General features: G+C 42.1%; 1 protein-coding gene across 1 annotated transcript; it reads left to right on the plus strand.

Moving 5' to 3' along the window:
- Positions 1 to 2,219: 2,219 nt before the first annotated feature.
- ppp1r14c (protein phosphatase 1, regulatory (inhibitor) subunit 14C) lies at positions 2,220 to 18,137 on the plus strand. Its single transcript, XM_058612571.1, has 4 exons — positions 2,220 to 2,560; positions 14,273 to 14,356; positions 15,261 to 15,293; positions 16,756 to 18,137. The coding sequence occupies exons 1-4, from the start codon at positions 2,324 to 2,326 to the stop codon at positions 16,828 to 16,830; spliced, it is 429 nt and encodes a 142-aa protein (XP_058468554.1). The 5' UTR covers positions 2,220 to 2,323; the 3' UTR covers positions 16,831 to 18,137.
- Positions 18,138 to 18,370: the final 233 nt, after the last annotated feature.

Genomic DNA, 18,370 nt, shown 5'->3' on the forward strand with positions numbered 1-18,370 from the left:
TATTTTCCCAAAAGTCTTGAACACTGACCTTAACTGAGGCAAGTGAGGCCTGCAGTTCTTTAGATGTTGTTCTCGGTTCTTTTGTGATCTCTTAGAAGAGTCGTTGCTAGTGGGGTAATTCTGGTCGGCTGGCCACTCATGCGAAGGTTGCCCACTGTTCCATGTGCATTGCAACAACGATAACAACAACAACAATAAGGTAAAGCATCTACCCTCATCAATTGTTGACAACTAGCCCACATTATGGAAACATCAGGTTTCTTTTTCTGTAGCCTCTTCACTTGGGCTACAGGACAATTCTATTGCACAGTAAAAAAAACATTTCTCTCGGTGCTGCGCCTGCCAGCTGACCCGTATTATATCTACGAGTAGCCCTACGCTCACTTCCACTATTTCTCTACTTTTCATGTCCAGATAGGCAGCAGGCAGCCTGTGGAGATGATCTCCCCAGATACCCCAGTGTACTGTATGAGTGAGTGACAAATAAACACTCTCAAATCTAAAATCCTTTCTCCAGTATCCTTCTTAAGAGCAAGTACAGTAAGCAACACACTGTATTTATCATTTATTTATTCAAGGCTCCAGAATATAAAGGGATATTGCTCAGTATAGTGGTGTTATTAAGAGCTTGCATGTTTGTATGTACATCAACGAGTTGGCACAGTATCTATGCGCGGATTATAGTGGGCCAGTCTGATTGTCCTGAACAGAATATAGCTTCCATAAAGGCACAACAGCTCAACTACAGAGAAAAGTACATTAACACTAGAGAGGATGGGGGGGAAAAAACTATGCATCTTTAAGGACCTTCGGATCGCTCAGAGGTGGCCACTACCGTATTTTCACTACTATAGCAGCAGCAGCAGCAGAAATCCAACTTGCCTGCACTTTACCACGTGCAGGCGAATAACGGCTCACTTGAGCATTTAAGTGCTGGATATGCTTGCAGGAGAAAGTGTGTTGTCATAACACCAGGGTCAAAACCATGACACAGCATTAGATAAGAGCGTTTGTCTAACAAAACATTGTACTATGTCATTAAAAAAAACAAAAAACAGAGCTTATTACAAGTGGAATACTCCCTATAACCAACAGGGGGCGCGAGGGTGCTGGTTTCATATTAAAAACATGACCAGGTGAGCAGATCCATCAATTTAATATCAGCCTGTACTCATAGACACAAGATTTATGGACACAAACAGACTGGAATTTGGAAATAATAAAATTATTATTCAGGGCTGCATCTATTAATCGATTACGAAATCAATAGTCAACTATTTTGATTATCGATTCAGGTTTCTTATCATTTATAATTAAGCTTCTTAAATGTGAATATTTTCTGGTTTCTTTGCTTCACATAACAAAGAAATTGTGGACAAAACAAGATATTTGAGAGCATCATCATCAACGATCAACATATTTCATATTTTATGGACTAAACAATTAATAGATGAATCGAGGAAAGAGTCTACACATTAATTGATTATGAACATAATCAATAGTTGCAGCCCTTTTATTATTATAAACTATTAGAAATAGTTATGTACACTACATTATTATTGCATTATTAGAAACAGATTCCGATTTATGAGTATATCCTCCTAAAACACTGGGCCTAATCTTAATCTGATTAGAAAGTTGTGAGTTGGGGCAGCCAATGATTTAGTGGAAAGGGAACTTGCCTTGTACCTCTGAGCAAGGTATCCAATCCCCACTGTTCCACCATTGATTGGGTTAAATGTTCACTCTAAAGCAGAGGTGTCAAACTCGTGGTCCATGGGTCACATGCGACCCTCCAATTGATTTCAAGCAGCCTGCTACTTAATATCAGTGTTATTTCTGTATGGTTTTCTATTAATATTAATTTTGCATCATAAATGCATAGTTCTGGATCAGCAAAAGTGTTTTTATTTTGAAACGTTGCTTTTTCCCATCATTTCATTTGACTGGTCTCCTAAAGTCCAGACTAGATGCTCAGTGGCCCTCAGGCAATTTGAGTGTGAGACCCCTGCTCTAAAGCCACGATGGGGCCTCATCCGTGTACTTTAAATGGGAGGATTGCGCCAGGAAGAACATCTATATGCGGATCACTGAAATATATTCATTTTTGGGGAAACATTGACTGTAATTTGTCTGTTGGAGGCGCTGATGCCCATTTCTTGCAGCGTTAACTCCGCCTTCTGTCTCCGGCGCTGCGCTTTAAATAGCAGCTGTTTAAAAGCAGCTCTCCACTCTCTTGTCTGCAGCCGTACAGAGCGCACCATCTCTGAACGCTGCAGTCCACGCTCATTCATCTACACGTAACAAGAAATCACGTCCCGCAATGTCGGCCGCCAGCACCGAGACTAGTGCCCCTCTGTCCACAGCCGGCAGCCGCGTCTTCTTCCAAGGTGCGCCCGGGGTGGGCTGCGTGGGCTCCGGCCCCATCACCACCGCGGACGACCCGGTCCAGAAGAGGCAGGGCAAGGTGACGGTCAAGTATGACAGGAAAGAGCTGCGGAAAAGACTCGTCCTGGAGGAGTGGATCATCGAGCAGCTCAGCGAGTTGTACGACTGCGAGGTGAGTGGAACTGTCACAGACACATTTAAGACCTTGGAGACAGGTGGGGGAAAAAAACTGGTGCTGATTCCTTTGTTTTCTGCCAGTACCTGAATCAGGACTGCAGCGTGGCTTTAATGGACCACAGCCTCCTCCGCTGCAATAACATGTGTTCTTTGGTTTATTGGCGTGTCTTTGTCCTGCATGTGCAGCACCGACTGTCTGTTTGCTGCTTTGCTGAATGTAGCAGAGGAGTCTGAAGCGACACAAAGCAGTCTGGTCGCTCTTTGGACTCAGATGCACTGTGTCCTCTCCTGCCTTGAAGGCAGAGAGAGACAGAGAGAGACACAGAGAGAGAGACACACAGAGAGAGAGAGAGAGAGAGAGATGGTGAAGATGAATGGCTGGTTCAATGAGGTCGAGAGAAACCGCATGTTTGCGCGCTTTTACGCACCAACCTTTTACGTAAAATACAAGACTGAGCTCGGGAGAAACCGCATGTCTGCGCGCTTTTACGCACCAACACTACGAAACATACAGGACTGAGGCCGAGAGAAACCGCGTGTCTGCGCGCTTTTACGCGTTTTTACGCACCGACATTGTACGAAAAATACGGGATGTGAAAACATTTAACCTTATTAATTTAAATACTGCGTCATTGTCCTCGCCACTAAAAGGTTTATTAAACCTTTAGCGCATGACAGTATTGGAATTGGCTAATCGTTTCTTTGGCGGATTTATGACCTTATTAAAGGAGGATCTGTCGCCAGACAATATTGACAGCCTAATTATTTTTACGCTCTCACGTTCACAGATCGTATTCTTTAACATTTACAGAAGGGGAGAAAGAGGTAGTGTGTGTGTGTGTGTGTGTGTGTGTGTGTGTGCATAGGCAGCATGCATAGGCAATATGCTGCCAGAGCCAAGTGGGGGGAGGTGTTGGACTGGAGGACAGAGAGGAAAGAAGGGCAGTGGGTTAAGGATGTGCTGATGCTGTGTGACTCTCTGCACCAGCCAATCATCTCCTCTGGCTCTGACCCGCTTCCTTGCAGCAGAGGGTCTGCACAAACACTCACATATGTGCACTTACACACACACATACATTACTACAGTGTATGTATGCATCCACATGTGCATAAACCCATCAGACTATGCTGAGTTGACGGTTATGCTTGCAGGGATATTCATGTGAATGTACACTGGAGAGAGTCTCAGCCTCAACATACACACTAGTGTTCATGTGGTTATTTATTTATGTGAGATACTGCATTTCTAAACCACTGCAGTGAGCGTGTGTGTATGCAGAGGGGAATCACCTGCACAAATCACAGCAGGACACTGCATGTCAACATTGATTGGAGGGCACATTAGTGTCTCAGTAGTTTGTCTCTTTAAAGCTTTAAACGCACATTTCCATAAACACACTTTTCAAACCAAGCCTACTGGAACACCATCACCAGGCGTTTAACCCTCAGCTGTTGTTTTTGCATCGTCCTTTCTTTCTCCCTCCTCCTTACTTTATGGTCCTGCGGCTGTGGCTCTCACTCAAGTTGAAAAGAGCTGTATAGCCTGTCTGAGAGTATGAGAGTGGACTGGTTTACATTTCAAAGCTGACTGGGCTCTTGGCCGTATATTGGTCTGTTGTCAGCAGGTGTGCTTGATCTACAAGTCGACCCCCCCCCACACACACACACGGTTTGGACTGTTCTGTTTGATGTTTCAAAGAGAGCTCTGGAGTGCACCAGCCCAATGTTGATTTCAGACGGTCACATCCCCAACCGTGCAACATTAGCTTTTCTCTCTCAGTGGATGAATGGTTTGATACAGCCGGAGGTGATTTTACCGAATTAAATTAACATTGATATTTAATAACTAAAATCACAAGATTCTTACCGCGCGGTGGTTTCAAGATTCACAAAAATCAATCTCTTGATGTCACTTTAGTAACATTTCTGATCGGCGGACTCCCCTGTAGTGATGGGAATTCTGGCGTACATACTTCGGTATTGATATTCCCAGCAGCCAGATGCCTCCTCATGTCGTGTCTTTTACACGACATATTGGATAATATTACATGTAAAAACCCTTTCCTCTGTGGTGTTGTTATCAGTCTCAGGGATGATCTGATATCCTGCTGGATGCTGAAAGTGGCACAGCGCTGTTTGACAGTAGGAAGACAGGATGGTAATGAAACAAGTACATTGTTAGTTTGAAACCTCGCTGCTGTGGTGGATTGTTGAAGATTTTCTTTTATCTGTGCAATGCCTCCATCATGATGTTTGGTCACGTGATGCGGAAATCACAGCCACTTCATGTCCACTAACACCTCTATGTTTAGACTGTGTCATATCTGCCAAACAGCAGCTGAATATCATCAACCCGAAAAAGCAAGCATGGCCTTAAACACACATCCATTCACATCCATAGACACATACATGAACACACACACACACACACACTATAGGCCTGAGGGCAGTGCACGCTGTCTCAGTGAGTGGGGCTCCATCAAAGCGGAGGCATCGGAAAGTAGGGCATACCGTGTCTCTCTCCCCTTATTCTGCATTTCCACCCCAACAGCACACAGAAAGCCGTGGAGTTAGTGAGGCGACATCAGATTTACCACTCCATCCATCGCTGCCACTCTAGTTCTCTCTCTGATACACACACACACACACACCCACAGCAGCCTACATCGATTGCGTTGTGCTGCGCTCTCAGACAGACAGACTTATCAACGCGCTGACACATTCTGCCTTTTAATCAGCTGGACTTGACCTCAGCTTTAAAAGCAGTCGTTTACAGTCTGATCCAGACTCTCACACTGGGAGAGGGAGAGTGGTTTTTAGTCGCTTTTCAGTCCCAGAACTCCCACAAAGCAGTGAGAAGTGAGGGACGTGCTTCAGCTAAGTGACAGACTAAAGGTACATTTACATGCCAATATTCCCACGCTAGCTTTTAGAAGTAAAGTGAAAAATGGAGGAGATAAAGTAAAGCCAAGAAGAAGAGACAATAAGATCAGATTTTTCCTATTCTTTACTTGTCTAAGAGCTGTGCTGGGAGCACTTGGGTGCTTGGTAATCACTCTTCTTCCCCCTTTATCTCGCTCTCTCTTTCTCTTCCTGAGCCGAATCCCTCTCGCTGTGTTCTTAAAAGCAAAATGAACAAGAGACATTTCCCAGGAGAGCAGAGGGGCATCCATCTCTGACACACCTCACCTTCTGCTATCCTATAGCTGAGAGAGAGACAGAGAGGTTGCTCCGAGTTTCTGAGTTAGAAATCCAAGTTCCGTCTACAAATGAAACGCACCATCAATCTCATTTGCCCCTCCCACTTAGCCCTACCTCTCATATGTGTGCTTAGGCTGTCCCAGTACGTGTGGAAGTAAAGACGTAGGATGAAGTGTAAGTGGCCCTTTAAAGACACATTTAACGGAGGGCTAAGAAGATATTTCCCAGAATGAAACAAATTCATGGAAACTAATGTTACATAACTGAAAGAAGCAGAAGGAAAATGGACTGAGGGCGATCTGGTCCTGCTACTGTTGGACTAGTAAAGTTAAATGTTTGCTCTGTGTCAGGCCGTGTTATTGAAGCATCTCGTAATGTTCTCTGGTATCAGGTTTTCTCATGAAACAGATACAGAGACTGGCTTCAAAGACAGGCAAGCACAACACAGTCAGCGTGCGTAGCTGGAGCAAACGGAAGTGGTGATCATCACGACCATCTTCTCGTGCATAATCCTCCTTGAGTTGATCACATGTTATGATATTAATCCGAGTTTGCGGATTGGTAGACCTCGGCATGCTACCAACTACACACTTGGTTCAATAAATCGATCCCCCCCCCACAAGTGCATGTACACAGGGACAAGAGCAGTGGTTCAAGTGGACGCCACAATCCTGCTACAACCATAGTTCAAGATAGTGAGTGTGTGTGTTGTGGACAAAGGGTGCTGAATTCTCCTAAGTAGGAAACAAAAATGGGCATCTTCATCTCTTTTTTCTTTCCTATATCTCCCCCACCCCCCATTCTCACTCTCTCTCTCTCTCTCTCTCTCTCTAGCTCTCCTGCGCCCTTGTCAATAACCTCTCCCCTTGCTCGCCTTTCATGTTTCTTCTTGCTGGGAAAGACAATGGAGATGTATCATGTGAACCTCATTGGGTAGCAGAGGACGAGCAAACAGTGCAATTCAAGCCAAGTCATTAGCAAACGTTCAATAGGTTTAGAAATAGCATGCACAGTGACACGCACAAGGCAGATGCCTAATGTTACCATTGAGGTTACTGGATATACTGTACAGTTATGTGCATATACTGCAGACACACAGGTGAAAGCAGCCGATGCTTAATGATGTGCTAATGTTGCAGGTAAATGGGAGTTGTCATGTGCATCTATCACCGCTGACAGTTGATGGATGTGATCAGTCGAACAAATCTCACATTGATTGATGCCAGGAAGTAGGGTAAGCTTGATTACGCCATCCATTTTAAGATGCACTCTGAAATAGATAAATAAAAAAAAGGATTCAGAATGACGACCATTATCTAGGCATTGGAATATTTCAACCCTGCTGTGTTTACGGAGCTGGTGGCGACGGAGGTCATTGCAGTTTGTTGCGTGTGCTTTGGAAGGCATTTTATCTAACCCGCCATTTAAATTGCGGCGACAGAAATAGTGACTTGCTTCGACGTCCGGGCACGTGTTGACACATTTCATGTCGCACCTGCAGACACATGCGCGTGCTGCTAAACAAATCCGAGGTGTTGACAAGACAGCCTCTTAGTGAGCGGATACCCAGCAGCTGCTGAAACAGACATCTATAAAGAAACAAACAGTGGAAAGGTGTCGCATGTCTCTCTTTTAAATAAACAAAACCAAGGACACAAAGTTGCAATGTTGTTCATTCCCCCTGTTTGTCGTCTCCTTCAGTATTGCCGTCATTCGCTGCTCTTTTCCTCCTCTCCCTTGTCTCAGCTTCAGCCTCTTCAAGACACCCACTCTCCTGCTCCTTATCCTCCGCCGCCGCTCTCATTGTAATTTCCCCTCCAGCATCAGACGTCGTTTGTCTGTTGTTGACGGTGCTAATCAAACGTGACGAGTGGCTATTTGGGCTGTGAGACATTAACCAAACGTGTCCATCAGTCAATATCAATTATTATCATAAGGGTCAAACGGTTCACTGTGCTTGTTATTATGTCGATATATACACATTGAATTCCTGCTATTTTTGCTAAGGAGGAAAAGTATTTTGTGGTGATTTTTTGTTATGGTTTTATCAACTACTGAAAAAAAATGACATATTATAAAAATGCCATATATTTCCCGGTCCATCCAAAAACACGATAGTACCGGAGTAACCAGGAGTGAGGTGAATCATAACTGTAAAAGACCATAATCGCAAGACCACATTTGGACAATCCACATTCTCCATTGCCAACCAAAATCAAATTAATATCAGACATAAAACTGTTTACAACGAAGGTTAAGTGCTGGCTAAAAGAAAAACAGACCTATAAGTGTAGATATTAGCAAGTTGTATCATACTTTATTGTAGTGATTTATGTTTATTTAAGTGTTATTGTGTGTACTGTAGTTTAGCTTGTTGTTATGTGTATGCATTTATATTTTAATGTGTTATGTAATTTTAGCCTGTAACTCTGTGTTTGAGTGTAGTTTTAACGTGTTTGATCATGTATATGTTATTATACTGCTCATGTAAAAGCCCAACTAGGGACAAGAGTTGCATTATTTGTAATGGAACTATGTTAACTGTATTGTCTCTGTTCTATTCTATTCTGTTCTATTCTATTCTATCATATTATATCATATTCTATTCTATATCAGTCAGCCCTAATTCTAATATATCCATTACATTTCTACATGGATAATGTGACAGACAATTGATCAACATTTTCTGAAATGAAATGAACACTTTCCGCTTTTATCTCTCGCTTCTTGACTCTTCCTGTCTTCTCTTAGACCTTTGTGGTTTCCCACTCTATTAACCCTGCATGCTGTGTTTATGGGCTTAGCTGGACTGGTGTAATGCTTGTCATAGTGGTTGTAGATATTACTGCCAACCCTGGGGAGGCTTATGGGTCTGCCTGCTGCCAATTGGATAAAGCAAAAGCAAAAAAAAAACATGATATAATGGTATTATGTACTGTAGTTCCCTTTTTGTACTTTATTTCATGTGGAATGTCAGCTACAAAGTTCAAAGATTGATAGAAAGAAAACAGTCCAAGAACCAGCTGCACAGTGTGTAACCACAGCTGCAGAAGCCACCGAGCCTGTGAAAGAGGAGATGTTGACGTTTCACACTCGCACACTGATTTTCTTGTCTTCCTATGACATCTCTCCCCATCCTGAGAGGAACCAGTTAATCACTGGTTTCACTGTCACAGTCCATAAACTGGCTGTGCACAAAACACTGACTCACTCTCTGTGGCTGGTCACTGTGAAAAGATGTAAAAACACAGTCTGCATTCACACGTGTCTGAGAGAAAGAGAGAGAGAGAGAGAGAGAGGAGATGAGAGAAAGACGGACAGAGAGAGAGAGAGAGAGAGAGGTAAAATGATTGTTTTGACTTTCAAAGAGAGGGGTGTGTTCAGGTCAGGGTGTGTTGTTTAATAGTGAGCAACCTCTTTGCTTGCGTTGAGTGACTCTGCACATTGTGGAATTGATCTATTAATGTCTTGAACCAGTTGTCATGTTTGCCGAGTGACTGAGAGACCAGATTGGCTCGAGCTGTGGCTTGGCAGAGGGCGAAGGTCAACATGGTCGCCAGCTATCAATACATCAGCCTGAGGCGGACACTGTCTGGTAAATAAACAGTGAGAATCTGTTTATCCAAAGACGAATGAGACAATTTCAACTTATCTGTATAGTGGCATCCATATTCTTGTATTCCACTGTACAATATACAATATACCACGATACAATAAACCGCAGTGCAACCACACTGCGTAGCTCCAGGTTTCAGGTCAGTGCCACAAAGCAGAAACATAAGATGCAAAGATTTGCCATTTTTATATTATGAACTGGGTCGTGATGGTTTGATAGCATTTTTAAAACTGCTCTAGAATGCAGCTGAATCAGCGTGGGAACGACCTTGCTGCCGCAGCTAACTGTAGAGAAGCCACTGCATCAGTGTTGTATGGTTTCAGCAAACTGCATTGCTGGAGGGCCAATGGGGAGGAGCTGGGAGATGAAGGAGGTCGGGGTAAAGAGCTCATGAAACACATTTATTTAAAGAAAAAAAAAACATTCTTTGCCCTCTTGGTCGTTGTAATCCTTTGAGCCTCCCATCGTTTGGGTTGTCTTGTCCCATCCCCATCATTATTTGTCATGTGTCACTTTCACACCCTCACCCGACTCCTAAGAGGAATTCATCCAACCTTGAGCTCCTCTGTGCTTTGATGGGACACAGCATTGGTGGTGCAGAGAGAGAGAGAGGTAGAAAGTTGAGCTGTGAGGATGTGCTGCTTTTGCACAATCCTCCTCTTCCTTCCTCTCTGCCTCATCATCACAGTGACACACGTACCAGTGCGCTCCCCATCTCCCTTTATCTCTATGTTCTCCTCTTACGTCGTCCAATTGCGGCTCTCTTTGTTTCTTTTCACTCCCACTTCCTCTTACCTTCCCCATTTATCTCATATCTCCTTTGATATCCCATTCTTTGACTGAGTAAATCTTTCCCACTTTTTGTTTACAGTAGCTTCCTTTCTTTCAAAATTCCCCCCTCACATTATCTCTGTTATGGGTGGGATCCGTCAATGTCAGCTACATTTCTGTCCGTACGCTGAGATACAGTCCGCTCGACTCAACGTTCCTGCTCGCGTGAATTAAACGCGTGCATGCGCAGAATGACCGGAGAGAAAATGACATCTGACTGACAGCAGTATCATTGGCTACACCTTGACACTTGACGGCTGCCATGATCCTCCTGACAAAACCATTTATCTACAGTAGCTCACACACACACACACAGCTACAGAATCAGGGGGGTGGCGCATGGCCTAGTGGAAAGGGAACTTGGCTTTTAACTGGAGGGTTGCAGTTCGAATCCCGACAGGTTAAGGGCTAGTACAATTGTGGCTGTTTGTCCGAATAGACTGCGGGCGTTGAAGAAACACTGGTTGCAAGGCAGTGATGCTTTTCTGTCTCCTAATCAGCTGACTATCATGGGTCAAGCTCCACCCATACCGGTACCGTACCATTACTCTGGTACCCTAAGGGAAGGTTGAGGCCGGTTATCTTGGTACTATTCCTAATGGAAATGCTTATACAGTAACAAACCTTTCTACTTGGGTGGAAACATGCCATAAGATACCTCCGAGCAAGGAACCCAATCCCCATTGCTCCCCAATGATTGAATGTACGCCAGCATACTCCAGTATACTTCAGTATAAATGTGAAGGTTGCATGAGGAAGAGCATGTGGCATAAAAATCTCCTCCAAATCATGTATGTGGATGGATTGCTGAAAAAGCAGGTGATTTGCTGTGGCGCCCTCTAGAGAAGAAGAACAAAACGGTAGAATCACACTGAAATAATAGTATAATTTCTTACAGTATAACCAGTGTAATTCCAAGTTCCAAGTGGTTCCAAGTGGTGGACATGTAGAACTTTATGCTACAAAAGAAAGCGGTTGCTGATCTAAGAGTCTTGTTATAACTGGTATTTCTGGTCATATAGAGTATAAATAGTAATAATAAATCACCGAGCCAAGTGAAACCGTTGCCTGTCACGAGGGGATTGCCTCTTTGTTTCAGTTGAGTGTTTGAGTACAGTTTGTGGTGAGTCACAGGGTCAGGGCTGTTTTTACATTCGCTTTCATTCACCTCGTCCGATGAACCAGACTGAAAACGCTGCCGGCTCCTCAACTGTCGGTGAAAACAAGTCTAACACACACACACACACACACACACTTTCTCTGCACACAACAGACACACTGGATGACTCTCTTTTTGCTTGTAGACATGGTCTAAAAACAAAGTCACTTTCATTGCAACAAACACACAGCTCCTTGTTATCTCTCGTGCACACATTATCCTCTACACATAACACACACACACACACACACACTATCTCTTTTCCTGTTTTCATCACTATGTCTTTCTTCTGCGTATAAACACACACACACACACATTTGCCTTTCAACTGCAGCTTCTAGGCTTCAAACACACAAACACTCATTGCTTCCCACTCTCACACTACATCCACGTAAACTAAACACTAATTTTGATAGATTTCAACTTCCATTAGCATACAAATACAACAATATTTTATTATTTTATACTTTCTGCATTTGAGTAGCGTCTTTATTTCACCGTAGACTAATGTGCCACTACATCCGCCTTGAAAAAAGTATTGTTTATCCTAAAGGTACCATTTTTAAGAAAATATAATGTTATTGCACTATAAATTCACCAAAACACAGGTGACATTTAAAAGTAGTTAGCAGTTTCTTTATATCTGTCTGGATTACACAGTTTTTTTCTGTATGCTGCCTCTGTAACGTTAAAACAACTATGTTTTTAGGATGTGGTATGTGTATGATTTGTATCTGTAACTGTCTAAAGAGACCGGTTTCAGGGTAAGGTAGTTAAAATGTGATAAATATGACATTTAAGAGGGGTAAATATTGATAAACATGTGTGTTAGTGTTAAGTTAAGATGGATTGCATTATGTTTGGTTTTGTTTTTTCTCAACATACACATTTAATGTTTCAACCAATGTCAAAAAAGTTAAATAGCATGTAAAATTCATTGTGTGTTATACTCATCATTTCCTTCCCTTAACCCTTTTTTTTTCTCATTTCTCTTTTCATCTCTTCACCCATTTATCCCTCTTTTCTTTGGTTTCCCCTGTGATGTTTCTCATTTGCATATATGCAAATGTCAGTCCTCAGGACGCACACACACACACACACTACTAATACTAATAGTTGACAGGCTCTGATTTGTCCTGTCACGTTCCCCCTCTTCTCTCAACCTTTTGGTTTGTGATTCCTTAATGCGCTGTGATTTCAGAGCAGAGACCCCTTCACTAAGACACAGAACAAGTGGTGGAAGGGGACGCTAGACTTGTCTGCAGAGACACCGAGACGCTTTAAATGCCAGTCGTGTAAATGCCACTTAAAAAGGCTCAGGAATGTGATGTGTGCGTGTGTGTGAGTGATTAAATGCAGAAGAGATGATGCAGGTTTCACTGATGTCAAAGTTGAAAAAGGTTTGGTCTCATGATTGGACTTTTTACGCTTTATTTTTATTCTCATTGTTAATGATTTGCATGAGAAACTTTATTTACACTCGGTATAGTTCTGTAGTCTCTTCACTAAACGTGTAATACAGCATCTTTTTTGGGGTTGGTATAGCCCATATGGGTAATGACCATTTAATGTTCCAGTATTAGATACCATACAGTTTAAATGTATATGAAATAATTGCAAAAGCACATGAACAGCTTTTGCTGTTTAGCTGAATTCATGTGTTTCTTTCTCAACACTGTTGAGTAATTCTAAAGTCGATTGGTCGTCACTCTCACTGATGCTCGTGTTTGTGTGTCTACGCAAACCATACTGGGCACAATTCGATTCTTATCTTCTCTTTTAAAAAATGGGGAAAAACAGAAGTCGTGATCTTTTTTCCTTGGATATCTTGAGATTTATTGTAAGTTTCAAATGAATTTGGGAAAGGCAGCTTTACAGTCTAATCTTAGACGAGGAGAGGAATGAGTTTCAAACTTTGGCGTGTTCGTCATGTGCAAGTTTTAATGTTATTAATTGTTAGAATTTTACTTGATCTTAGTGGGACTAAACTGGTTAAATAAAGGCTTATAAATAAATGAATGAATAATTAAATAAATAAACATTTCACACATTCTCTCAATGCTGTGATCAGTGAGTTTGTTCTTTGGCAAATAGAAACATTTTTGGGAGGGAAAAATCACTATAAAGTTGTAGAAAATTGCTTGCAAATGAACACTGGCTGCAGTACTCCTGTTAATAAAACAACAGACGTCAATTACAGGCCTGAAGCAATCTGTGGTTTGCTGCATTAAAGTGTGATACAGGGATACCACCCACTTCCCCCGACTTTCACACCATATGTTGGCGTTGGACTTAAATTTTGACGCACACTATCATCCAACGTGCAGGTTTGCGAGTTGAACTTGAGCAGTATGGTGTAGTTAAGCTGTTGGTCACCACTCGTTCACAGAAGCTGCACTTGCACGGGAATGCTATGGCTTCACTTCCTAGAAAAGAAGAGTATGGAAGATCCGCAGTAGCTGGGAGGGAAGGCTTGATCCTCCCTGCATGCCTCTTCTGCACACGCCTGTGGTGGAATAGAAGGAACCAAGGAAGCACAGGACCTTTGAAGTGGTTTTGAGCTGAAAACAGCCTCGAACCACTGAGCCACTAAGTGGCCCTGCCCTGGCGCAATGACATTTCCATATGATGCCTGCATCTAATAGGCAAATATATGTTTGGGCACTTTGGGAGCTTTGAGTGCAGCGATTTGAGAACGGCGTTTTTAATACAGACTTGTGCTGAGATGTGTAATTGGATTTGGAAGGGGGTTGGTGTCACATTAAAGAAAAAAAAAAAAGGATTATTATAATATGTGCCAATGTTTAATAAACCTATTGTCACCAAAAGAAAGTGCTCTTGCCGTCTTTGTGTGCCTCTGTTTTAGCAACTCACTAACCAAGAGCATCTTTATGTTCCAGGAGGAGGAGATGCCAGAGGTGGAGATAGACATAGACGACCTGTTGGAGGTCACCAGTGATGACGAGAGAGCCAGCAAATTACAGGTACTGTACACCCCTGTGACTGTGTCTGTCTTCATACCTCATACTTCATGTCTTTTATTTGGAGGAGCCACTACAATATAGAAGTGTTAATGTATTTATTGGTGAGAGGAAGGAGTTATAGTTTAATTCACCAAGCCGTAATGTTTGCTGTTCATAGACTGTATGTGAAAATGGACGGACCACAAACTCCTGCTCCTGAAATTTGCAATTTCTGTATCGGTTTTTGACGTTCACAGGTGACTATGTCCATTTGTATCTACAGTCTATCGTGCCACTAAGAAGAGGACGATATGATTGAGTGAAGCCTCCCCTGTAGTTTTACATTTATTTCCAGAATATTAACTTCCAGCAAACAGTTGTTACAATAAAAGGTTACAATAAACGGTTATAAAAGTGTGCTCAGACAAAACATGAAGCAGTACATTTTGTGTTTATTGGCACCAACATCTAACGACTAAAAACTGCACAGATGTCAATCAACTCCTGTCTTCTAATCGACTTTGCACATGCGGTATCTGGATTGTGCTTCTTGTTTTGCCTCAACACACCTTAAGAGCAGCAGGTTTTCCAGACATGCATGGTGAGTCAGTGAAAGAACTGGTAGCACTGGTATCAAATTCTGTAACGCTTGTTGTTTTGATTCCATTACCAAAGTCTGGCACAAATCAGGAGTCAGACAAGTTAAACATTGACTTTCCTTGTGCTGTACTGGACAATAACGTGGAACATTTATTTGCCATTCAAAGTGGCTTTCCAATTGTAATTGAAAGCTGTTGGTAAAAATGTAAAAATGGCGATTTTTACATAAACTACTAACAAAAAAGAAAGTCCTGCTGCTGCAGTGACAAGCGTGAACATGTCTAATCCCCTCAACAACAACTTTCTGTTTCTCCTCTTTGCACAGGAATCGTTAATAGACTGCTACAAACCAACAGAGGTTAGTATGTTTCATGTCTGTCATCCATACTTTCAGTATCAATGACCTAAACATTATTGATGGACTGCATGTTGATCCACCGTGACCCAGATGACACACACTCTGATCACAATGTGTAAGACTGAAACCTAAACACACAGTCATGATTGACGTATGGTGTAAACACACCGTCTGTTTTCCCGTTAAAGGACTTGAGTATTGTTCATTGTGAGTGTGTGAACGGGTGTGTTTTGCATGTGTGTGTGTGTGTGTGTGTAAAAGTGTTAAGTGTTTGTATTGTGTTGAGGTGAGGTGATTAAAGGTGACACACACACAAATCACATTACCTCCACATACGGCAATGTTGTCCAGCCTGGACTCCCCCCATCTGTCCTCTGCGTGCGTGCGTGTGTGGCATTAGGTCAACCTGTTACATTACCATTACAAGGTCATTCAAAGTGTCCAGCCAGGTTGACAACCGCTGATAGCTGTCACAACTACACAACTACACACACACACACACACACACGTACTGTGATCCCCTGATTATGGAGCAACGCAGACTCCATGTTGAGCTTTTGTCCACAAAGTCGGCATCAGCTGGGGGATAAACAGTGAAAGACAGACACCACGGAGAGAAAAGATGAAGGTGGCGAAAGACGAGGCATAACGAGAGCCATGAATGAAAACTGTACACTTCAATGGGTGCTGATGGGAGTTATGTTGGATATAGAAGCCATTACAGAGAGATGGGAGAGAGGGATTCATATATATATATTTATATATAAAAGGACTAGAACTAGATGGAGAATGACAGACCATAGTAACGGAGGCTGTCTATCAGTAATTGGGTCATGATGAGCAGTGTCCCTGCAGTGTAATGAGTGGGATATTTTCCAGCACATTCTCCACCACACAGTCACTAGACTCATTTGTCCTCATTCGTACCGTCATGTTATTTGCTTGTTGCTGTATGTGTTTATTTTCCTGCTCTTCCAGCGTCACTTTTGGCTGTTTTTGTACATGCACGCAGCACAAAGTGGATGTTTCTGAGTAAAGACTGCCCCCTCCCATAATTCCCTGCAGTAGCAGCAATGCCAAAACATCTCTCTTTTTTTTGGCCGGATGAAGAATGAATTAGGAGCTGTTTTGTAATGGGTTATTTTTGGACTTGTCTGGCTTTAGAAGTTTCCCTTTCAAAGGAATAGTTAAACACTTTAGGAATCATCTGATTTCTTCCTGAGAATAGAACGACATGAGGTCTGCCAACTGTACAAAAGAGTGTTTCCTAAAATATAAAATCTTAATGATCTCTACATTAATGGCCGCACTAAATCAAAACTAAACAGAAACTAAGTCAGGACTGCCATCTAAAGACTTGGCGCAGTATTTAATAATCAGTTTTGATAGCTTAGTTGTATGTCATTAACTAGTAGTGAATTTTTTCTCTCCGTCTAACTGTTTATGTCTTTCCTCCCTGCAGGTCTTTGTCCGTGAGTTGCTGGGCAGGATAAGGGGAATGAGAAAACTCAGCGCACCAACCAAGAAGGGCCTATAATGGCTGTCGCGCCAGCTGTCAATCAAACATAAACGACATCATCCCGGCTCCACCTGCTTAACCCACTCAACATGGACTGTCGTCACATTAAACAGCATTAATAACTACTCTGCAAACCACAGTCATGCGCCATTAAATCCATGCACATAGCCCCACAAGGTTCATTATAATATTAGACTGTTGAAAGGTACAGAGTAACAGCAAAGAGAGTCACAAGAAAAGGTCAAACCCAGCGAGTTAGAGCTGCAACTGTGCTTTACCGCCTAATCCCACATTTCAGAGCCATTTTTAAGTCTTTTCAAGCTGATGCTATAATCTCGACAGCCATACAAACATAGACACCAATAAATCACATAAAGGGAGGTGGTTTTAAAAAATATTTGTACTGAAGTAGGTGTGAAAATTAGCTCTAGCACTATGTAACCAGTGCTTCATGATTTTGTCTTTTTTTTTTTTTACGGATGTGTTTTGCTGTTACTTCTTTTCTTTTAAAAAGGGTACATGTGGTAGTTGTTTGTTGTTGTTTTTTTTACTTACTTTTGCATTTTAGTCTTGCAAATGTGAGGGACTAGTTTCATTTTCAGCACAACAACTTTGTCCTTTTGTGATGTACAGTATATACATTTCCGGGAAGAGTGGTGACCATTTTAGCAAACGGGGGCAAAATAGTGCGTGATGTGTTTTGCTTTTTACCCACTGCTCAACTTCACCTCAACCTTTTCACCACAACAAGGCATGATGGGCGTTGCAGTTCTCTGTATGACGCCTGTATGATTGGCAGCCTTTCACGTCTCACGTTATTGCGGTTCATTGTCCCTCAGAATACATATCAGTTGATTTAAGCACAAAGCCCAAATATTGTTGGTTGTTTTTCCTCACACAGGGTTTCACTCTGCAAACTGGCCTCTTTATTATATTGGTTGATGTTGCCTTTAAGGACATTCAGGATCAGTTCCCCTTTTACTCAGCACTGAACCTTAACTACTGACAACCAAAAGGCAAAAAAACATATATACGGTTAAGTCAGAACCTGAAGACAACTTGAAACACACACCTGTCACATCCTGTAAGTAAAGGTGTGCCAAAACCGGTAAGTGGAGTATGACATCTTACATGTTACATGTAACAGGGGCGTTAATGTGTGACGCAGGGATTGCGCGATTAAACTACCTTTTGAGTGGGTGCAGACAGAGTTTTAGGCTGTTTGAAATGTCCTACAGAGTTGCAGAAAAGACGTTGTTATAGTATATTCCCATGTTTACGAGCTGTATTTAGTTAGTTATTGTTATAAAATACCTATACAAACACACACACACCGACACACAAACCTTTACACTCTGGTACAGTCATGACTCTGTTACAGGGTTGGGCCCAGTGAAGCAACTGGAATGGGGCAGAGATAAATCTCAACTTATATATATATATGTATACATGTGTGTATACATATATATATATATATATATATATATATATATATATATATATATATATATATATGAATATATATATATAAAGCCTCAGCTGCCAAAGACAGAAACAG

The sequence above is a fragment of the Solea solea genome, chromosome 17 (genome assembly GCF_958295425.1).
Source record: "Solea solea chromosome 17, fSolSol10.1, whole genome shotgun sequence".
NCBI lineage: Eukaryota > Metazoa > Chordata > Actinopteri > Pleuronectiformes > Soleidae > Solea > Solea solea.